This window comes from Lissotriton helveticus, chromosome 11, assembly GCF_964261635.1.
Source record: "Lissotriton helveticus chromosome 11, aLisHel1.1, whole genome shotgun sequence".
Taxonomy (NCBI): Eukaryota; Metazoa; Chordata; class Amphibia; order Caudata; family Salamandridae; genus Lissotriton; species Lissotriton helveticus.
In genome coordinates, this window is record NC_136072.1 from 1,074,534,484 (window position 1) to 1,074,559,426 (window position 24,943).

General features: G+C 43.7%; 1 protein-coding gene across 13 annotated transcripts in view; it reads right to left on the bottom strand.

Annotated features, from left to right (window-relative positions):
• Positions 1-24,943, bottom strand: part of NCOR2 (nuclear receptor corepressor 2) — a 1,388,857-nt gene that overhangs the window by 856,010 nt on the left and 507,904 nt on the right. For all 13 annotated transcript variants that reach the window (XM_078667637.1, XM_078667632.1, XM_078667640.1 and 10 more), the window contains exon 6: positions 1,422-1,535. In XM_078667637.1, coding sequence (XP_078523763.1) covers positions 1,422-1,535 — 114 coding nt within the window. The remainder of the gene's footprint in view (positions 1-1,421; positions 1,536-24,943) is intronic.

Below are 24,943 nucleotides of genomic sequence, written 5' to 3' on the forward strand. Positions count from 1 at the left end.
CATAGTGCGCGTGCTGTCGGCCTGCTGCTGCGGTACTGCGGCTGAACCTGTGGTGTTACTAAGGCTTAGTGGTGATGCTGGCATGGTGGCGGAGTGTGGTGCTGGACATGCCAGTTGCGAAGCATTGGTTTGTGTTGCAGTTGCTATGGAGTTGCGTTGAAGTTACATAGTTGCAGCTGGGGTGCTTGCTGCAGACCTGGGAGAATGCAGGCTCGGCGGAGCATATTTTTCCTGCAGGGGGACAACCTTGCACTTTTTAGACGTCAAGGCAGGTGTGCAGGGGCACACAGAGCAAGGGTGCTCGGTTTTTGTCTTCCTTGCTCAATAAATTGCTTGCCATGGCACCATTGTAACAGTGTTGACCTTTGTGTTGCTTAAGTGCCGGGCAGACCAAATCTAAGTAATGGAGGTGCAATGAGACACCCGTCCGCTTTCCCTAAAATGAAAGATGCAGGTATATTTTGGAGCATTTAGATCTTATTTCCCTTCGGCGGGCGAGCCCCTTATTGTGATGGGAGCCCCTAAACAGATCACATGACTTGGTCCCATCACATTACACTATAGTGAGTGGGACAGCCCCACTCTCCAGGGTTTGCAACCACAAAACTAATCAAAGAAAAGGTCAAAGATGAAAGCGTTGCAGGATCTAGTGAAACTTTACTTCATTGTTGTTCCACCCTTGAAGCCACTTTATGGGGTAGGGAAACACCCCAACCCAACTCTGACCCAAGGGAAACACATAATAATAATAATAATAATAATAATAATAATAATAATAATAATAATAATAATAATAATAATAATAATAATAATAATAATAAACATTTGTAAAGCGCGAACCATGCCCAGTTAGGGTCTCTTGGCGCTGGGGGCCGTCGGGAAGATTAAGCAAGCTATTGACCAGAGTCACATAGTGCTGGGCTAATCTGCCGCCGGCCCCGGGGATCGAACCGAGATCCCCAGATTCCGGAGTCAGTCACCCTGGCCGCGGCGCCACACCTCTCCACTTCACACAGAAGCAGCAACATGACTTTAGCCTGTAGTTTCAAGGTCTCTTTAGGGCTCGGTTTGCCCCAATTCACCAAGATATCATTTGCACTCAACTTAATTAAGATTAATTGAATTAGGAGTTGTGTATTGGCAATTACTGCAGTATATCAGGCAATATTAGACCAGAAAGGATGGTAGTATTCGAACACTTTTATAAACACCTATGGGTACACAACATATGCGCAGGAGGGCTAGAACCAGGGCAAATGTTATCAATAACTCATAAAATAAATTCACATACAATGATTCACCCATCTGCATAGTACATGAGTATCCTGAAAGGTGGACATGGACCCAGCGTCCCTGAACCTAGGTTGGTCACCCGCCCCGTCTACCATCCATGACTTGTTATAAAGAGGTCAAGGGCTTACCCGGTTCTCGTCATAGATGATCTGCACCAAGCTGCGATGCTTGGACTCCGTGGGCGGCGGAGAAATCGGTTTCTCTGGTTCCGGAGGTTTGGCTGCTTCCTCTTCCAATTGTTGCTGTTGAAAGTGAAAACAAAAATCAGGTTGCGGCGGGGTTCATAAATAGAAGCACTTTGACCATAAGCCCATCGCCAGCTGCCTCTCACATACAACCCGCTGTTGGCTTACTGCAGCGGTTAGATCAGCACGCAGTCACAGTAAAAACACCTCTAATACTGACGCAAGAACTTGCGACAGGAAAGGATATGGCTGATTTGCATTTGATAGACCAAGCTTTCCATTTGAGGTTCCACATACGGCCGCTAAGCATGACCACCTCGCGTGCTAGGTCAGGGGTCTCCATCCTTTTTCGTAATAAGAGCTACTGATGTTCAATGAAAATCGTCCTGAGCTACAAACATTATTAGTGTTGTAATAGAATGGCACCAGGGCAACATTATATATGTGGGCACCGTTTGCAAGATTATGAGCGGTGATTACCTCAGTTTATCAGGCAGAGTTGGCAGCAGTAATGTGAAAAGGCTCTGTCACTGCTGACAGTCTCTGCATGAGTAATACATACCATCCATAGCTGGAGTGCCATTACTACCAAGGGAATATTATTAGTAATACATCTCCCAGTGCTGCATGACAGGAGCTGACAAAAATTGTCTTTACATATATTTATAAAATTCAGCTTTATTCTCCAAATATCAGCTAATGAGTTACGATAATATCTACGTTAATGGCTCAAAAATAAGTTTTTTTTAATTCTGAGGTACACATATCGATTCAACCAAGCAAAGCTTCTAATTAAGTAGGCTGGGCTGCACACAGGAGAGCTACTTATAGGAAGCAGGAGAGCTAGCAGTATCTCACGAGCTATTCGTTGGGGAAGCCTGTGCTAGGTACCCTCCTGCTTGCCACCTGCCTGCTAACGTTCTTGGTAAGGAATCCTGGGTTCTCACACTTATGTTCACCGATTCGTTGACTCCCTGCTAAGTCAATGGTATATACGTATGCCAACATACATACACGCCAAAACAAGAAGTGTATGCACGGCAACAAACTGCAAAATGCAGCTAACAGCAATTATTTTGTTAAGATGCAATACACCTCCATAATACAACGACTTAAAAAATGTGAAAACCAGGCTAGATAAAAAATTAAAAAATAAAATAAAAAACACCACAACACTACACTGACCCGGCTCCACAGGCAGACTGATCGAGGGGAGTTAACCTCAGGCTCAATGCACTGTTGCGAGCTTGGGGTATGAAACTTTTCAATGAAAAGTGATCCATTTTTAACTTTGGCGAGCCAAACAAAACTCAAAAAACTGCATAATTTACAGGCAATGCCATAATAAATATAGATTTGACAGTTAAATGGAAGGCCACTCAGATGTTCAACAATCCACATGCTTGGAACCTCTAAAACTAGAAGTGAGTCTAGAACTGAGGGCTACTGGGACTATGAGACACGCGAGTATCAAATTATGCAGCAACTTTGGCTGCATTAAGCAGCAAGAAAAAAGCAAATTATGTGGTATAATGCAGTACATTTTGTAACAGTATTAATTGATTATTTTGTAATTAGTACACAGTTTAACATTGTCTATGCAAAGGCTTCACCTCTGCACTATAATTTTAACACGCAAATACAAAATACTGCAATAAGAAACTGAAAGGTGACCTGCGAACCTTTCTTTGAGAAGGGCCTTCCACTGCGCGGCACCAAGTATTGCTGTGTTTTTAGTAACTATTAATCCGTTTAAGCTAGAATTTTTTTTGTTTCGTACTGCAAATTTTGAAGCAGATTATGTGACGGATTATGAGGCAAATGTAGAAATCTGTAATGACGAGGAATCTGTCGCAGTTGCAGAATTACATATTTACAGCGGCCCTGGTTATATCTCCTGACAATAGCTTATTCCATAAGAGGCAGCAAAGACCATTTACCCAGAACACATCACCACCTGAAAAGACAATCTAGGCTAGAAGGGATGAGCCCCCACTCCAAACAACGGTAATAAAACATTACTGTCTGCTCATCTGCATCTATGGTTTGGGTCATGCTGTGTTTTTACTGAAACATGATTTGTAAAAAAAAAAAAAATCGATGTACTCATCAACCAGCTATGCAATGTCATTTTCAAAAGACAGAGCAACACTATTTACTTTTTTTCCCCAAAGAATGTTGAACACACAATAGTAAACTTTCCAGTAAGCCCACCTTTGTTTATATAGCGCGGACAAGGGCAAAAAAAGTATACGGATGCTTCAAATATATCCATTTAAAAGAGGAACTAACGGTATATCGAGGTTGGGAGGGAAGGATAACTAGCAAATTCATTATGACCCAGGAATTTAATGCGTAAAGTGAAGACTTCTTTGTAGCAAAATAATGCAGATTTGAGGGTAGGTGACCAAGTCGATTGAGTCGGTAGGGAAGTAGACATCATATGGGTAGGGTGAGTTAGCACTGGGTTAGGAATTTTTTTGAATAGATGCATTTTATTCCACTTATGGATTCCCTCCCTAGTTAAGATAGGGAGTCTATGGTGCCGCCCATTCCACTGACGCTGAGGACATTCAGCTACAAATGAAAATCTTCACAAAGTCACGGTCTCTTTTGTCCAGCTAGCAATTAATATTCAATCTTTAATGGCCATCCAGCATCTCAAACGGAACCTGGAAATTCACAGTTCATTCTGTTATCCCCTCCTTCAATTCTCCATTAAAGTGCGAGCTTGGATCAACCCACAGAACATTTTTGAGTTTAAGCATATCATCCTTGAGTGAACCATTGCACTGGGAGTTATAATGGACAAACACTTGAATTCTGTATCACGCAGCACCAAATCAAAGTCCTTTGATGTATTGAACCTTCAATTTCAGAAGGTCACTACATCAGTGGTCAAAACCCTAACCCTACCTAGGTAGAGTATGAGAAAGTGTGGCTTGTAGGTATTTCAGATGCCACCAGTTCTGTTTCGGGAAGGCCTTCATTCAACTTCGCAGTTAGTGTCAGAACGAGAAGGTTTGGTCAAATCACCCCAATCCAAGTAACTCGCAAGTGACTACCTACAGAAGCTAGGAACGTGTACAAGTTGGCCAGTAGGGTTGGTTCATAAAATACTGCATTCTAGAATAGTGCAGTACCTGGCTTGCACACTGTTGGCATCTACAATGGTCTTCACTCTCTTTGGATTCTAAAATCCCAGCGTCGGAAGAAGAAGAAATTATTTAAAAACAATCTTCCACCATCCGTTCACCTCAGAACTTCATCCCTGCCCAATCCAGAATAATCCTTCCTCCAGAACTTTCACAAAAGGAGCAGACAAGCCTTTAATTTAAACTGCATGGACACCTTTAGCTATTTCTTTTTGTAATTGTCTAGGACGTTGCATCCTATCCTGGACAAATGAGTGAAACAGTACACATGTAAATAAATGTTTACTGTTATACTGTGTTCTGATCAAACCCGTTCCTTATACTATCTTTTCTCTTTTGCAGGCAACGCTCCTAAAATCTGGAACGCCATCCCTGTGGACATCAGAACTACCCCCTCCTTTCCAAAGTTCAAAAGTTGCCTAAAAGTCCTGCACCTCAACCGTGCCTTCTCGAACTCAATTACGTGACTCCCACACCTGACAGTCACCGGACATCACGCACCTACAACCTACCTCATCCCCTCTCCCCATCCTATTGCATGGGGTCACCACCACTAGGAGAAAATCTCAGGATTAAACTTTGTTGAGACATCGAGAATACACTCTAACCGCTCTACCTCAATAGCGACCTCGGATCCCTTGATCCCTCTACCTCAACGTCGCAGCTCAGGCGCTCAACTCAATTGTACTCTCTGAACACTTATGATTACGTGTATTTTGTTCTCTTATTCTGTATTTAACTTCTCCCCATCCTGCTGAAAAGCGCTCCAATACCCTCGGGTCTGGCCAGCGCTATAGAAAACTCCTAAAATAAATAAATAAATAAAATGTCACAAAAGTTTAATATGATGTCATCCATAGCATAGCCCATTGTGTAACATACACCAAAGTATCTATGCAACGTACTCCGTAACCCAATGGGATCAGTTCTGGACTACATAAAAGTTCAAGTGACTAAATAAATATAAATAAATAAAGACCAGTAGTACAACAAATGACCATTCCCCAATAAATTACTCCTCATCCATCAATGAGCATTGATTTTGAACCCTGGGCGATGAAAAACAAGCTGAAAAGTGATCTGCTCAGGGTTGGGAATTGGTTGATACACGCCTAATGGCAACAAGCCTTCTGACTTCAAAAGTAATACATTATTGCAACTGAGCAGTGATGCAATGTTCTTATTACACGCAAGCAGCGCTGTCAAACTTGGGCTTTAACCCCTTCAGTGCTGATGACAAAGCCAGCTCGTCATGGGCGTTACCTGCGCTACGCGGATGACGAGCTGGCTTTGTCATAAACAAGCCATTTTTTTTTCAGCGCACAGCGGGAAAACGCGGTAGCGCGGTAGGGGTTAACGAAGTGGGGATCTGATACAGGAATTGCAAGCTACTCAAGCCAATATAATTTCACATTTGCATAAATATATATTCAGCATCAACACAGGTTAGAAAAGTAAAGTGATTTGAGACATGCGATTACCCTATGGTCAAAAGGCAATGGGATTATTTGTTCTAGGAAACCAATCAGATGTTTAGATTACACAAACAAGTGGTTTTGTGAGACACATGCACAATGCAAGGTGGTACTCAACTCTACTATTTAAGGCAACCTCAATACAAGGTGTCTGCCCAGTCCCACTCATCGCCCTCTTTTTAATCACATAAATTAATCAAAGTGAACGGAAACTCAAAACATTGAGCCCATAATAAATTCTGCAGCAGCTGCCCTGATAAACCCAAAGTGCAGAGATTATGGGAAAAAAAGTAGCCATTTCTACTGTTCTAATTAGTTTAGGTCTGTAAATTCACTGGCAAACAAGGGTATTACATTTGGCCACTAAGCCAGGGCTCGTTAATGACAACTCATTAAAAGTCAAACAAATCTAATTAGAATACTACCAGTGAGGAGCGACTGAGCCCTTTCCCTCCACTGTACAATAATCCGCAATTAATAGTTCAGCAGCCTTAGGGCTCGTAGGGAAGAAGCTCCCGCCGAACTCCTCGCTCGCCTGCTCCGTCGTAAAACGATGCACCTCACCGCGCCAGGTCTGGCCAGAGACTGCTGAATGCTCGAATGAAGGAAGATGGAAAGCGCTAAGTGAATTCGCCCAATAGGTGAGTAGAGTAGTTCAATGAATAAAGGCGGTCTGCCTGCACAGGCTGGAGCCAGGGTTAGCTAGCGCCAAGCGTTCATTCAGAACGGCTAACAATTCAGCAAACTCTTCTTTGGCGATCTAGCGCCATCACCAAGCTGTAATGTGTCAACCACTCCGTCAACTCTTTGCTGAATCTTTGAGAGGAGTAGATTAATTTGCCAAAGTCTGGCTCCCATTTAAGGTGCAAACAAAACAGGCCTCCATGGTCAGTGGTGTAGAACAAGGAAGGCCGCAGATGAAGCTCAGATGGCAAGCTCAGGAAGGAACTCCCTCCATACTCCAGGGCCCTGCCTCAGGATGAATCTCAGGGTCTGCAGGGGGCCAGAAGCACTCCACCGGTGCTCAGATTACTGCCAGTGACCGCCACATAGTTTGCAGTTGGTAGAAAAACTATGACATTTTTCCTGCTCCTGCTAGAAGGTCTGAAAGAAAAATTAAATACAAAGGAAAAGGGGCTCCTCTGATCATTGTGTCTAAGAAATTAAGTTACTTTAGCAGGATTACCTTGGGTACAAGACTGCTTGAATATCCTGCTTAATGACATGCTTGAAAAAGGATAAAAGTTGATTGATCCCAAACTGCTTCAGAAGAGGTTTTTTTCCCACGCTGAAACTATCCCCATGGAAATTTGTGGCATGGCCAATGAAAATAATTTTTTTTGTTTTGAAGGAGAGTACATTTAGCTAAAATTGAAGCATTGCAGTATCTTAGGCCATGATAAATCATCGCTATTGGCTGGCATCCCCTTCAGTGATCAGTGTAAGTGGTGTAACAAAGGCCCCAGCAGGCCCCGCAGTGTGGGTTTTCCCCCGAACTCTATGGGGCCCCCTCAGTGCAGTACACTGGCCTGAGAGCACCGGAGGAAGTCTGGAAGGGTCCAATCCATGCACTTTGCAGGAGGGCCCCCTCAAGTTTCGTTACTCCACTGAGCCGTGTGTGCAAACAAACCTATAACTGCTGCTGTACTACTTATACTGCATCCGTATGGAGACCGCAAAACCTACATTCTCAACTCTTCTAGCAAAAGCTGCATCTGGGCAACCTACTGCCTTGCATTTAAGCCTGGTGCATCTAAGCCTGGGCAGTTAACTCCACTGAGTTCGCAGAGTTTGCAGCGTTTTAGCACTCTGGGTTCCGCAGACCTCGCGGAGTTCCGGAAAACTCTGCTCCGCGTAGCAGAGCAGTTTTCCTCACTCATGCACACCAACAGTAAATTGGCCAGCGCAAGCGAGGAAAAGCCAACGCTAGACCACTTCCCTGTGAGATGTCTCAAAGTGGGTGGTCGCGGATGGTCGCTACCGCTCGCATTGAGAAACCTTCCATTCACGTTGCGGAAGGCTGCTCAGTCAAACTTCGACTCGAGCAGGAGAAAGAAGCAGTGCCCTCTTGCACTGTGCGAGATGCAGTTTGTTCTGATTTTACAGTGTGCCACAAACACCTGCCACTAAAAATCAGTGCAAACGGCATGAGGTAACCCAGTCCAACACTCGCTGAACTCTGCATAGCTTGGCTGAGTTTTTTTGCAGAGCTCTGCGAACTCCGCACATGCTTACTTGCATCCCCTTTCGTTATCTTGCTGTGCAATTCCTCAACTGATAGTCAAAAATGTTCCTAATCAGAACCTATAAAACCTAAATCCTGGAAAAATGTCAATGTGCATGCAAACACAGGCAAAAAACACAACCATCAGAAGTACCAATAAATCTAAGGCGGTTTCTTGTGACACACTTTGCATTAGCCAGTATCAAAGACATACCAAGAAAACACAATAAGGTTATCACCAACAGAGAAACCACTGCTGCAGATATATAAACAAGGAAAAATATGGTTTGCCCTGACCTAAAATCTATGAAGTGATCTAAAATACAGCATAAAACAAAGTCCTGAAGTTCAGCCTACGAAGTAGATATATGGCTTGCGCTCAGTAAAAAAAAAAAAACATAAAATTCAACAAACATTAAAAATCTGGTAAAGCAGTCGATTTGATTTCGGATTTAATATTAAATCCTTGTAAATGCTAATATGAATTTGGAACAACATTAAATATTAGCAATGAAGTTCGTCAATATCTCACAACCATGTATAATCATTAATGTATCCCCCTCACTGGTCACGGAGGTTGTTAACATAACACTTAATACAAACTGCAGCCATTACTCTGATGAGTTAGGGCCTACTTGCACTATGAAGAACATGCCCCTCTTCAGTGCACTGCAGATCACGCTTCAACGCTTCTTTCTGGCAACCACCAATGCACAGTTTTAAGACATTTTAATCTACTACGCTTGTAAAACCTTCTAATTAGCCCATTTCCATCCAATAAGTAAAATTACTTTAAAGAATTTTTTTTTAAAGTAGCTATTATTCAAGGACACCAGGGCGTACAAATGTATTAAAAGGAGTGGCATGGGGTTTCCTGCTCTGGGGGGGGGGGGATGCACAGAATGTGCAGAATGCCATTCTGTGCTCAAGAAAGGAGATGCAGCCATCTTTCAATAGCTCAATCTTTGGACTCAAAAAAAACCACACCACAAAAGTAGTTTCCACAAGGTGTCTGGACAATGCACACAGCCAAGATTGAATGGCTTCCTTCATTCACTCTGCCTTTAAAACTTGAAGTGACCAAAAAGAGAATCCCCAAATCTACAACATTGATTATTCTTAGGCTGGCACATGGTCGCCAGACTCTTCCTCACAATCTTAATATTTACACTAAAACAACTCTGCGTCACATATTGATTAAACATGCCAATGGTTTATATCTAGACGAGATGTTTTGTTAATTTCCAGGCAGGGGTGTTCGACATTGGTTCCTACGGCTGATCCACACCCGATCAGCAGGATAACTTCTGACTACACAATTTACTCATAGTTGATTCTTCATATTTACGTTTATCTTGTGGGTACGTGCAGAAAATCCTTCATGAAGAGTGTGCAATGGACCAACCAACTTTGTACATCGTCGGGAGCGGAGGAGGCGGGGGCAAGGTTTATGTTAATTCTTTCGTCCCCCGTGCTGCCTCACCACTTTCCCTGATAGCAGCCGCCACTGAGTGTCTGAGTTTCTTTTTTGTGTACTTCACACAATCGATGCAGTAGCAACCTTACCCAATTCTCGATTGCACCAACTTGCCAAAGACGTCAATAAAATTCATGAATCCGATTTACACTAAACTAGCTTGTAGATATAAAATGCTCACTTCTCACTACCTGGGCTTGTAAAGTCAGGAATCACCAACTCAGATTCCAGAATGCGCCTTTATCTGAAGAATTCTGGCAAGTTTAAGATTCGTGGTGACGTCACTCACTGGATGGAATCCTTCATGAATAGATGGTGCAGTAGAACATCAGAAGGACTGGTTTAACAAGCAATAGGCATTCCTCAAAGTGGCCCCATCTCATTTTTGTGCCATCACAAAGCACCCTGAAGACCTCCGATGGTCTGATCCGTTTTCCACGCTCAGCACATTACATGCTCTGTCCCGGTCAATTCGACTTAATGGTTTAAAATTCCATGCAATGGTATTTCCTTCTAGTAGAATCCAGACAACGGAATTCCTCAAATTCCACTCCAGCACTTTGTTGTCTTCGACATTTCTTTTTTTTTTTAAATCTCTCTTTAGCGATATTAATTTCCACTGCTTGCCTTCAGGTAACATTTCTCCTCATTTCATCTTAGAAATGCTCTTTTGTTTCAAAACATCTCATTACATTCTGTTCCAGCAGAATACGCCGCAAGGCTTTCCTCGACATTCAGGACAAAGATTTTGGCATTCCACTCTTTGAGATTATATTTTCAGACGGGTAATTAATTGCCTGGCTCGGTATTGCACTATTCTCCACCAGCTTTTACTCCATTACAGAAGATCACATTCCGTGACCTGGCGCTCCCTTACAAGGCATTCCACTAGATTTGTTAACATTCTGGTTGAACTTATTTACTTTCCAGGGATTCCCTTCAGGCAGATTCCACTCCATGCCACACAATTAAAAGAAGAATTAATAAAACTGTACTTCCGTCCTATAGCTCCCATTCAGGTATATTCAAGCGCATGCTGTTTTATTTCACTCTCCGGCTCCAAACGCGAAATGCGACAATTTGACAATGCTGCAGCTTGAAGTACTAACAGACAAACTTCCTATTTAGTGGCCCAGCACCAAAGTTTGAGTCTGGGGGAAACAGAGGGTACTAAGCAGTGAAATGTAATAAGCATTAGCAAAGCACCAACTCGAGCTTTTGGCTTTGCCAATCGGGTAGAAGTGGATGACAGGAGGGGAAGTGGACCTAGTCGTCGGGACGGCATAAAAGGGGCTATGAAGTGGTCAATGTAGGCCGAGTCGAACCACTTTTTTTTAGGTCGAGCGTAGCGAAGCGTAGCGATGGACCTTTTGTTGGCGTGTTAGGGGGAATGTGAGACCGTGTATAGGCACGAGCGTCTCCGATTTGCCATCGAGGGCGCGCATGGCGCCGTGCAGATGCCATGCCTCTGATTCACAGCCTCACTCACGCATGCGCACACAGACACACACTGCATATATACACACACACACACACACGCGCGCGCACACACACAAATGCACGCAGCCACCCCCCACTCACCTGGCTCTTTAGTCGTGACTCCCCGTATCTCCGCCGCATCGCCTGGCCAGCATAACTGAAACGGCACCCAACAGCCATGCGCCGAAACCGAGTGGAAGCGGACGCCGCGTCCCCAGCGCACCCCTTGCCTGTAGCAGCCGCCTCTGCTGACCCGGAAACGCTCCAGCCGCCTCCGGTACCCGGATGTATTAAATTCTGCTCCTTGTTGCTTTTTTCTTCATGTGCGCGGTCCGCGAAACAAGGGCTCCTGATGCGAGGCTGCGCCATAAATTACGGAGAGCCAGGCCGTAAAATCAGCGGGACCTCTGGTGTTTATTTTGTGGTATAAACCGACCCCTTCTTTATAGACAAGAAACCATTTCAGGAATGCCCCCTTTGAAACGCTGAGCCGCGGCCAAAAAAATATATTTATGGCAAGGCAGCTGAGCACTTAAAGAGGCAGTGTGCGCATATATGACCTCCGCGTGCAAACACTGTTCAGATTATGAGCTCTCCTTCTGACCCCTTCCAGCTTCACAGACAGACCCAAGTGAATAATTGGCCGAGGTGACGAACTGGGCCTGCTGTGCCTTTAAACAGTCACGGTATGCCCGAATAATGCAATCGCAGGCGAATTCACTAGGGTTCCATGATTTTGTAAGTCGAAACTGAAGTATTTAAGTGCCTTATGCCGTCAGTTTGGTGAGTCAAATACCAGTTTTTTTTTGTTTCTTGGCCATGACCGGAGAAAATTCCAGTCGATCCCCGCTCCCTCTTGGAAATTATGTCTAATGCCTTTAATTGTGTGTGTCTTTTTTTTTAATTGGTGTTTATTAGTTTGTGTTGTTACTATTTAGCGAGTAGAAATCCCCTTTTTCCACTGGTCATATGTAGTAAACGTTCCAAAATCCAGATGCTGCAAATGGACTAAATTGAAATCACCTGTGTCTGCAATCTCCACCAGGGACCTGGTGACCTTATTGGACAATCTATGCTGACGTGTTGTTTCGTTGGGGCTTGTGTTTAAATAAACAAAGAACTAATAACACATGTGAAAAGAGGACTGAAATCAAAGGGAGAGAAAACGAGTCTGAAAAGCTAATGTCACAGTATAGGAAAGGACAATCATTTTACAGAGCAGGTCTGTGCAGAATTAAACTTCTCCCTATAGAGTTGTACAATGTTCATCACTTAGTTTGGGGACTTGTATCAACTTTAAATGAGGGCAAGCTTTCAACAATCAGCTAAAGATGGGTTTTGCTCGCTGTTTCTCCACAAACACGTGTTTTGGGATTTTCGGTGTTAATTCATTCTTTTTGATGGTCATGAATTTGCCATATGTTTATGTAGGACAATTACAGATTATGAATACTATGCAAGCATTTGCACTGCACAAGGTCTTCCATTACTGAAAGTATGAGCTATTGGTGTTGCATTGTTATTTGCAACGCCAATACCTCAAACTATCAGTAATGCGAGACCTATTGCATTGCAAATGCTTGTTTCCTTCTGGTGGTTCTGGGGGAGTAAGGAACACAGACGGGACTGGGGGAGGAATAAGCAAGACGGACGGGGTTGTGGGAGAGGAATAAGCAAGAGAGACAGGGCGTGGGGGAGGAATACGCAACAGAGGTGGTGGAAGGGGACAACAACACGAACTGGGTGGGAGGGGAAGATGCAACATGGATGGAGGTGGGGGGAAGCAACACTGACGGAGGTGGGAGGGGGAGAAGCAACACAGCCCGGGTGGGAGGGGAAGAAGCAACACAGACGGGGGTGGGATGGGAAGAAGCAGCACAGACAGAGGTGGGGGGAGCAACACCAACGGAGGTGGGAGGGGGAAACGCAACACGGATGGGGTGGAAGGGGGAGAAGCAACATCGACAGAGGTGGGAGGGGAAGAAGCAACACAAACTGGGTGGGAGGGGGAAGAAGCAACACCGACGGAGGTGGGAGGGGAAGAAGCAACACGGACGGGGTGGGAGGGGGAAGAAGCAACACCGACGGAGGTGGGAGGGGAAGAAGCAACACAGACGGGGTGGGAGGGGAAAGAAGCAACACAGACGGAGGTGGGAGGGGAAGAAGCAACACGGACGGGGTGGGAGGGGGAAGAAGCAACACAGACGGGGGTGGGATGGGAAGAAGGAGCACAGACGGAGGTGGGGGGAGCAACACCCACGGATGTGGGAGGGGGAAACGCAACACGAATGGGGTGGAAGGGGGAGAAGCAACACCGACAGAGGTGGGAGGGGAAGAAGCAACACGAATGGGGTGGGAGGGGGAAGAAGCAACACGGACGGGGGTGGGGTGGGATGGGAAGAAGCAGCACAGATGGAGGCGGGGGGAGCAACACCGATGGAGGTGGGAGGGGGAAAAGCAACACAGATGGGGTGGCGAAGCAACACCGATGGAGGTGGGAGGGGGAGAAGCAACATGGACAGGGTGGGTGGGGAAGAAGCAAAACGAACAGGGTGGGATGGGATGAAGCCAGCTGGATGGGGGAGGGAGGAGAAGAAGCGACATGGGGATATATGACGTTAAAACGCATGTTTTTACAACGCATACCGTTACAACGGGACTTTTACAACGCCAATACTATTACCACGCATGTATTTACAACGCATTTTTTTACAACGCAGGTACCTTTACAACGCATACCATTACAACGTAAGTATTGGTAAGTATATATTTTTTTTTTAATTGTATATTATTTAAAATTAATATAATGTAATGTAATTGTATTTAATTTAATTTAATTTAATTTCATTTAATTAATTTAATTTAAATTTAATTTTATTTTAACCCTGTACCCCTTTACCCAAAAACCCAAAACTGACCCTGAACCCTAAAAATACCCCTTTACCCAAAAACCCAAAACTGACCCTGAACCCTAAAAATACCCCTTTACCCAAAAACCCAAAACTGACCCTAAACCCTAAAAATACCCCTTTACCCAAAAACTGAAAACTGACCCTAAACCCTAAAAATACCCCTTTACCCAAAAACTGAAAACTGACCCTGAACCCTAAAAATACCCCTTTACCCAAAAACTGAAAACTGACCCTGAACCCTAAAAATACCCCTTTACCCAAAAACCCAAAACTGACCCTGAACCCTAAAAATACCCCTTTACCCAAAAACCCAAAACTGACCCTGAACCCTAAAAATACCCCTTTACCCAAAAACCCAAAATTGACCCTGAACCCTAAAAATACCCCTTTACCCAAAAACTGAAAACTGACCCTGAACCCTAAAAATACCCCTTTACCCAAAAACTGAAAACTGACCCTGAACCCTAAAAATATCCCTTTACCCAAAAACTGAAAACTGACCCTGAACCCTAAAAATACCCCTTTACCCAAAAACCCAAAACTGACCCTGAACCCTAAAAATACCCCATTACCCAAAAACCCAAAACTGACCCTGAACCCTAAAAATATCCCTTTACCCAAAAACCTAAAACTGACCCTGAACCCTAAAAATACCCCTTTACCCAAAAACCCAAAACTGACCCTAAACCCTAAAAATACCCCTTTATAAAAAACCTAACATATAACATTTTAAATATAATTATATACTTACCAATACTTACGTTGTAATGGTATGCGTTGTAAAAGTACCTGCGTTGTAAAAACATGCGTTGTAAATAAATGCGTTGTAATGGTATTTGCGTTGTAAAAGTTCCGTTGTAATGGTAGTGCGTTGTAAAAAATGCGTTGTAATGTGTGTTTACCGCGACATGGATGTTGGGTGGGAGGGGAAGAAGCCACAAAGGATGGGGGTGGGAGATGAAGAAGGGAAGAAGCCGTGTGGATGGGGAAGAAGCCACGTGGATGGAGAAGAAGCCACGTGGATGGAGAAGAAGCCACGTGGATGGAGAAGAAGCCACGTGGATGGGGGTGGGAGGGGAAGAAGCCATGTGCAAAGGGGGGTGTGAGGGTTAGAAGCCACATGGATGGGCTGGAGGAGAAGAAGCCACATGGACAGGGAGTGGGAGGGGAAGAAGTCACATGGATGGGGGTGGCAGGGAAAGAAGCCACTTGTGTAGGGGGTGGGAGGGGAGGAAGCCAGATAGTTTGGGGAGTGGAAGAAGCCACATAGATGGGGTGGGATTGGATGAAGTCACATAGACAGGGGTGGGAGAGGAAATAGTCACAGAAAGGGATGGGAAAGGAAGAAAGCACATGGAAGTGGAGGTGTGAGGAGAAGCAGCCGCATGGAGGTGGGAAGGGAAGAAGCAAAACAGACAGAGGTTGAAAGGGTAAATAGCCACATGGACAGTGAGTGGAGGAAGAAGAACCAAGAACATAAAAAAAAACAGATGGACAAGGGGGTGGGAGGGGAAGAAGCAACAAGGAGAGTGGGGTGGGAGGGTAAGAAGCAACACGGACAGGGGTGGAAGGGTAAGAAGCAACGCAGACATGGGGTGGGAGGGTAAGAAGCCACATGGAAGAGGAGCGGAGAGGGGAAGAAGCCTCATGGACGGGGGTGGGAGAGAAAAAAGCAAGAACATACAAAATAGTACCTCAATCACTGCACCAGTGGTGGAAGGACTCTAATCCAGATGGGACAATCAGTAAATGCCCTGTGCTCAAGCCGCAAAAAGAGGAAGTGAAGCAGGCACGTGCTTCCCAATTATAAAGCAGCATATGAGGTGACGATGAAGCCCACAGATCGTAAGCAACGGGTGGGCGCCTAGACCCTTGAGGAACACCATATCTCTCACAAGCAAGAGCACATGCACTTATGCAGGCGAGACCTATAAAAAAACTCTTTCAGCATATCCACGCCAATGACATGCATGCATTGGACCATTTGGCCAACAGTACAACTAGACAGAGGTATCAGACATTTGTCTACAACTGGAAAACACATACCAGGTTTTCAGGATTATCTATAAATGTATATGGTATTTCCACAGCGTGGATCTACCCAAAGGGAACAGGAGCGCTCTTTATTGTCAAAGGCACGCTTAAAGTCAACGATTGTGGACGGTTAAAGCGTTGTGATGTAGCGTTCTTTAAAGTGGCGAGTCTTATGCTCTTTCCTAAATTGGAGCAGCGTCGGGCCGTCCTGATGGATACAAGGATGTTGTTCAGACCCTGGGTGTATAGATGGAAAAGGCCTGCTGCCATGTTTTTCCTTTTTTTTATAATTACTCAAATGATCTCAAATAAAGTAGTTTTATCTAAATGTATCAAAATGAACTGTTTTGTAGGAGGAGCACTCCTCTTTTTTGTGTGAATTTTCTAAAAATATATATTAATTGAATGTAAACCAAGCGTGCTACAGAGGTAGCACATTTGTCCCAAAACCGTGCCTACTACTAACCTTCTGTCTCAAGAGCACATGGCTCTTGCCCCCTGTGCACTGTTGCTGGTGTAGTTCTAATGAACTAGAACATTACTTGCTATTCTAAACCTTACAAGATATTCTTTTCAAAATCTGACAAAGTAAATCCAAACAATATTGTTATCACAAGACACTTTTATAGAGTCAAAACATGCTGCATAAATACTGCATAGCCGTTAAATAGATTAATACAAAACATTAACACTACAAAAAATATACAAAAAACTGAACATATACAAAAACAAATACAATAAAAGAATTCATTGAGAAAAAGTGTGATTCATTCAATTTTTTGTATATGTTCATTTTTCAGGCCCCTGAGGAAGAGCCGAATCTAGGCTCGAAATGCATTGGGCACGTGTGGCTCAAATGGTTGGAGCGGCAGACCTTGATGCAGAGCTCAGGCCCGGGACCAGGGTTCGATTCCTGCCTCGGCGGGTTTCGGGCTCATAAATTCCTGTGACCTGATATTCTCGCCTCAGTGCCTATTCTAATCATGGGCCCCACGCTGCAACTCTGGGCAATAGCTTGCTTAATCTCCACAACGGCCCCCAACAGCGCTGGGGATGCCTGGTTTCACCATGGGGGTGTCCAGGAGTGGACACTTCACAAGAAAAGCCAGGAAGGGTTCCTCAGCGGTATGAGTACAAGCGCCGGGAGACCCTTGTTGGGTAGCTGTGCGCTATACAAGTACAAAAACATTTACATTTACATTTACGTTTTGAAGACATTAAAGAAATGTTTTGAATAATATTTTTGTATAACCGATATTTGATGGCAATTAACTTAAGTGTTAATGTTTTGTATTCATTTATTTAACGGCTATGCAGTATTTATGCAGCATGTTTTGACTCTATAAAAGTGTCTTGTGATAATAATATTGTTTGGATTTACTTTGTCAGATTTTGAAAAGAATATCTTGTAAGGTTTAGAATAGCAAGTAATGTTCTAGTTCATTAGAACTACACCAGCAACAGTGCACAGAGGGCAAGAGCCATGTGCTCTTGAGACAGAAGGTAACTAAATGTATCCCACATGGACATCGAGTTTGGCTGGAGTACCTCATGGATTATTGTAAAACACCACTGAATTGTACCCAAACAATTAACATCTTCAAATAAGATTACAAGATGTTCAGGGTTTCTCAGCACATACCAGTAAATAATCGAACAGCCATGCGATAGTTAGTATTAATCACTGGTATACTGAATATTAAATAAAGCATCTGGTCATTTATGCAACAGAAAGTGTTTTGTTAGAATCGTTTTGCAGCTTGAATGATTATGTAATGTTTGGGAAACTTTAAAAAGACACAGATTGGAAAATAAACACAAAAAATTGAAAGCTAGCATTGCACAATTGCAAAATACAGAGTGACCTCCTGGAAGGAAACTGAGCAGGAAGTGAAAGCAATGTGCCCACAGGACAAAGTCACTAACACTTAGGATTTCAAGAGAGTAAACCGTGGAGGCTGCCAAGATCTGCTTTATCCAACGCCTCGTGCCTGCCAAGGCCTGCTGCGCGGCCTCGCTGCCATGTTTGGAACTCTGTGCCAACACACTGAGCTTTTCCACTGAGACTTGGCGTTCCAAGTAGATTTAATTATCTTTCAGAAGCCTCCCAAAACTCCTCGAAAAACATGCGCCGAGCTAAAGGGGCGGTACACAATGACCCCTCTGTTTTCCCGCTCATGGACGAGGCAATATCTGTTCCATATTTATTATTTTTCTTCCCCGCAGGCTGGCATTACACTCGCACAGATGGACGCCATCTTTTCGCGGAATCCTCAACAGCGACAGATCTGCACTTCATCAAACACAAAAAAACTGGCATATGTTGCAAGAATTTTTTTTATTCATTAGGAGAAGGAGGAGAGGGAAGAGAAGGGTGGGTGAAACTGCAGATCTTCAAAAAGAGTTGGCCAACTTTACTGGGTTTTACGTTAGGATCCCTCATTTCAGGATGAGGCACTAACTAATTATTTCTTCTTGGACCAAGGCACTCGAGGCAGGGCCGGGACTTGCCCCTTACTGTAAATGTCGCCATCCTCTTCCTGCCTGCAAGCACAGTCCTTGAAGAAAGCCATTTAGTAAACCAACCACTGTCAAGAACTAGAGAATCGATGTTTGGCCTCCAACCAAATTTGTCTTTGGCAAGAGCATGTGTCTGGTAGCCAAAAAAAGTGGTACTTGTATTGAATTCAAGCTTTCTGCAGACTGGAATTCAGAGTTGGAAGCTGCTGCTTTTTTCAAAGAAAACAATCATGGGACTATTTTTTTTGGGGGGGGGGGTGGATTACAGTTCTCAATTTTAATTTTTTGCTATACATTTGCTACATATAACAAGGATGTTTATAGATTTTTATTTACAGCTCTCGCTTTGTATCACTGTTACCCACCTCAACGGTACTATTTTGATCAAGTTTAACACCGGCCCTAAATGGAACTTAACCAATATTTAATCCAGGATTTTTATATGGATACATGTGTGAGGCTTCTTTTGAGTATTCATGGGGATGTAAGGAAGTGTGCGGCCATCACAGCACCATACACTGAGAGAGCACCAGGGTGGTGTAACACGAGAGTAAGGAGCTTATTTTGATGTCGGGCGGAATTGCTTCCGTCAGACACTGATTCAGTCCTTGGACCGAAACCACACCTGGTTGTCGATTCCGACAGACTAATTTCAATGCGACCAAATACAAAATAGACCTAGACTTTGTAGGCACTTCAACTTTTATTTCTTTTAAGGTATACCGAATGTTGCATAATCATTGCCAGACTTACTCCCCATCTGTTATCTATCAGGGTAGTCAGTATATCCTAATGATGTGCCTCCTTAACAATCGCCCATTCCCTGAAAGTAAAAATCCAGTTGCGAGACAAACACAGATACACACTTAGTGTCTAGAAGTAACACAAGAAGACCGAAAAAAGTGTGTGGGAGCAAGATGGCACCTCACGGGCGCACCAACAACGGGAACCTGGCAGGTACTCACCAGTGTTGCCCTGTTCTCATCATTGGCACCATCGAGCTCTTGAAAGAAAATTGTGTCCCATAAGCACAAAAAGAGATTTTGTGAAAAAGATGCAGTGAAAAAAGACCACAAAACAACCAATGAGTGTCAAAACAACAAATTAACCAGCACGACAACACAGATATGCAATTTTTATTCTGTCTCTTGTGTTGGGTGTGGGATCTAAAAAAGTGCGTGTGGTTACTAACTATCCAACCAACACCACTTTACTTGCCGACATGTTTCATTGCCATTAAAACTTTTGGCAATTTCTTCAGGGCGTCATGTATATTAAAGCCACTGCATAAAGACAACCTAGTCTTTGCAACTGCAACATAGAAAAACATAAAAACACCTTTGAAACCACCAGCCTGCAACAGTGTCCACAATTTCAATCCATCTGCATATAACTTGTATTTAATTACCCTCACTCGGCCATCAGAGCTCATACCAGCCGGGAGGACAGTATCATCGTATATCTGCAACCCCAAATGTGGGTCGTTGGACCTTCCCTTTCAATTTGCTAGAAAGGAAAAACAGTATGTGAATTTACGTGATTGTGAGAAAACAGCCTCATTTTGCCCCTCTGCTGTTCCCTCAATGTTTACAGCTTAGATGGTCCTCAGTCTGTGTAATGTTAAAAAACTACATAATGTTAAAAACTTTTTTGTATATAATGCAATATCGGTAGCATTATCAGCCTGCAGGTGCTGGAATACTCGTCCTACTAGGCGGCTACCCTTTCGCATTATCGATATACCTCGAGGCTTATAAAACCCCACGGCACTCTTTAGAACTGACCCAGTGTCACATAATACTCAGCCCTAATGCCTTGATTTTATTAAACCGGGATTATTAAAGAGACTCCGAGCCACTATTCCTTCCCGAGGTTATCTAACGTAAAGGAACAGCCCGTACCCGGCTCACATAAAACCCTGTTCTATAGAGAACAAACCCAATCTCTAGGTGCCCCTGCCCCTTACCGCTGTTACTGAAGGTGTCCGGCATGAAATCAGCCTGTGCTTGGTTCTTACAGCGCTCTGTTCTATAAAGCCCAGATCCCAAGTCGGGAAACGTGGTCTCGCGATGTAACGCGGCATCCATCTTGGTTAGGGACACTTTCCTTTACATTCAATGATGCTGCCCATCGCGGGGTCAAATCCCGCGAGATCTCGGCATGGAACCCTTCTTTTTTTAATGTTCCAACACAAACTTTATGAATCGCATCGGCAGCCATTGATTTATTAATGTATTCCTTTTTTTCACAAACTTTATCAACAGTAGCCATTGATTTCTTAATGTATTAAGAGTATAGTCAATCACAGCGTTTTTCTAATGATGGCATACAAAGGCTTTTCGGGGATCATTGCTACCCCACTAACGATTACAAATGTACTCACATTGATTTTCCCAGGAAATTCTATTTAGAGAAACGAAAGATATTCAGGGCTTCTTCACAGTAACTACAGCACCCAGAAGTCAGTTTAAAGGCACACAGTTAATCAACCCGGATTGCATGACAGAGCCCTATGCATCTGTGTTGTAACTTTCATGTGCATAGGCGATCCCCCATGTAAATATAGATATTAATCCAGTTACATGTAGAGTATAAAACTCTAAAGTGTGTGGGTTATACCCCATACTGATGTAGATATTAATAACCTCCGATCATATCATAATCCGAGAATCTGGAAAAGTACCCATCCAAATGCCGAGGGGAATTTTTAATTTAGTTTATTCCATTCTAGCAAATCATTCAGATTTTTTCACTTTTTTCTTGAAAAATCCATTTGGCTTCCCTTGTGATCAGTAGTCGTTCCACTGTGTGTGTGTCTCCTGTTACTTTTTCTAACACTAACCATTTAAAAGAATGTTTATTGCTATGGCAGTGTTGTACTAATTTTGTAGTCAATTTGCCCGATTTTATAGTACTCAAATGCTCCTGGATTCGTGTTTTTATTTTCCGTGTAGTGAGGCCTATATATTGTAGTCCGCACTCGCAGTCTAGCCTGTATACCACATTCGTGGTATTACAGTTGCTGAACTGTCTAAGATGCCATTCTTTACCTGATTGTAGAATGACACTCTTAGCATTTGCGGTGAGTGGGCAGACAGAACAAGTCCCACAAGGAGAGGAGTTGGCCTTACGGCTAGGGCGCTCGACCTCGGACCTGGGGATCTGGGTTCGAGTCTCGGTAACGATGCCAAAACCTCCTGTGATTCTGGGCAAATCACTTAATCTTCCCGTGCCTAAAATGAATGTGTGTCTGTTCTCATGTAACGTAACTGGTGCTATGTAAAGCGCTCTGATACCTGATTCGGTTCGGGTCTAGTTTGCGCTATATAAAACTCTGCAAAAAAAAATAATAATAAGCCGGAGTGGTTTTATGATGCTCTGCAAACGTTCGTATTGCAATGCATCGAAATAGCCTTGACAAGAAACTTTTTTTGTTACAAAGATAAATTGTTTTTACAGACCACAGGGACCTCAATGGGGGCTACCATGGCGCCTAGTCTAGCCTGTATTTACGTTGGCCAGTTCGAAGAGCACATCGTCTACCCTGCCACCAATCCCTTCAGAGACCATGTGCGTCTCTGGAGGAGATATATAGACGATGTGCTCTGCATCTGGACTGGAGAGGAAGCCATATTGTTGGAATTTCTTAATTGGCTTAATTGTCAAGATCGAAGTCTCCGTTTCACTTGGTCCTACAGCCGTGATTCTGCTGTATATCTTGACCTAGATATAAACGCCAACGGTACCAACCCTAGTACAAGCGTCCATCAGAAGCCTACGGATAGAAACTCGCTGTTGTCTTACAATTCATATCACCCACGGGCTTTAAGAGACAACTTACCCGTGGGCCAGTTTCTCCGTTACCAGAGAAACTGTTCTACAACGGAGGCCTTTCAGGATCAAGCACAAGTTTTATGTGATAAACTCTTGAAAAGGGATTATCCAGCTAAAATTGTAAACCGTGCAAGGAGGAGAGCACTAAATACCCCCAGGAGTGCCCTATTGGAGGTCAATCAAAATGAAAAGAAAGATTGCCTCCCTGTAGTGTCGACATTTGATCACTTAGCCACCAAAATAAGGCAATCAATTCGCAAGCACTGGGCGATTTTGTCCAATAAAGACTTTAAAAGGCCCCCACCTAGATTTGCCTTCAAGCGGTCTTGTAACCTGATGGACAAATTGGTGCACACCCGCGTGGAAATTCCCATAAACACCAGTAAAACACGGCTTATTGGGCATTATCCTTGTGGGACTTGTTCTGTCTGCCCACTCACCGCAAAGGCTACGAGTGTCATTCTACAATCAGGTAAAGAATGGCATCTTAGACAGTTCAGCAACTGTAATACCACGAATGTGGTATACAGGCTAGACTGCGAGTGCGGACTACAATATATAGGCCTCACTACACGGAAAATAAAAACACGAATCCAGGAGCATTTGAGTTCTATAAAATCGGGCAAATTGACTACAAAATTAGTACAACACTGCCATAGCAATAAACATTCTTTTAAATGGTTAGTGTTAGAAAAAGTAACAGGAGACACACACACAGTGGAACTGATGAAGCAAGATTTCGCACATTACGCGACTTGCTGAAATCAAGAACCTCGATTCATTTATAACTCTGTAATCCAAAGTTGTATATCTTACTAATTTCTTTTATTTTTGGATATACATGTATCTTAGTGATGCTTGCTTATGTGTTTTACTAATACGAATAATCCTTGTGTTAAAATGGCCATCGCTTGGGAATTTACTACTGCGCATGCGTTAGTCACACTCACGTGACGTGACATAGTCGCAGTTGTGGTGGGAAAATGTGCGCATGCGTATTTGCTGCTAATATGGCTGTCTGAAATACTCACATGGTGAAGCTTGCGCAGATGCTCTCGTGTTATTGTGTGTTGCACTAATCTATACTCGCATAGTATATTTTTACAGTGAGAAACCTAAAGTACAAAATCATGATATGTAGTAAGTTCATTTATTTCTATGTTTTAATTTGTTTTCGCTTACTTTTCATGTACCGCGAAATGGGAGGGTCTGAATGAGCCGAGAACCATCTTGAAGGTCCCTTCTGCGCATGTCGCGCAGCCAGGGAGAAGTTAGCCTTGAGCAGTGGAACTCAGCCAGCTGGCAGACACAGTCAAGATGCTCCTGTGAAAGCGACCTGCGACCCAGCGGGATGGAGCTAGACTGTCCCTCAATCGATACATATGTTATTCTTTCATTGTCTTCTGCAAATTATCGCATGGGAACCCAAACCTGCTAGGCGGTTCCTTAAGATGCAAAACTAAGCTTGTAGAAGTTTGTTCTGATTGGTGTGTTAGCCTATCCTACTTGTGGACCAATCGAAATTGGGGATTCTGACACTTTGCAACATTGGGGGGTGGTACACTGACCCGAAAACAGTATATCTAGCCTAGGTTCAGCTAGAGAAATTGTCCGACTTGTCTGAATAGCTGACCTGTCACTGACCCAACGCACTCAATAGGTGACTGAATACAGAGCGCTGCGGAGCACTCTGTCCGAATTTTACCTTAGACTTTAAGGTTTTACTAAACCTTAAGTGCTGGCGGAGCACTTTGCTGGGGAGTTCGCTAACCCAATCGGGGTTCTGACTGATAGCTGCAGAGAGGGTGGAGTGCAGGCGTTGCTTCCAAACTGCGGGTGCTGGTCGTGCCTTGGTGGTCCTGTCCTGATCCTAATCTGGTTTTCCTGTCCTGTCCTGGGGTGTCCAATCTGCACCTGCTGTCCCATAGATGACTGTCCTTCATTGGGGTATTTCCTGTCCTTGACTGATCCGTGGCCAGGGTTGGTCTGCACACCTTTCTAGGTAAATATAGTGCGAAAACTCTTCACTGCATCTTCTACATTTCCATTTCTTTGCATATGTTAATTTTCCATGCTTTCCGCAACCTATTTATAAAGTCATACAGCATATTTTCCTTAGCATGTTCCTATGTTTCCCTACCTTTTAGAACATTTTCTCTCCATACTGTTTATGAAACATTACTGTGGTATATAAATTTCTCCTGAAATCTGATTTTGCGCAAGATACTAGCACTATAGCGTGTTCCAATTTTCCCCCTCCTATAGATGTATAGGATTTCCAGTTCATACCTTGCAGTATTTTTCCCAAAACAGTAAAACTCTAGTTCGTGATCCAATCCCGAAATCTATTTAGAA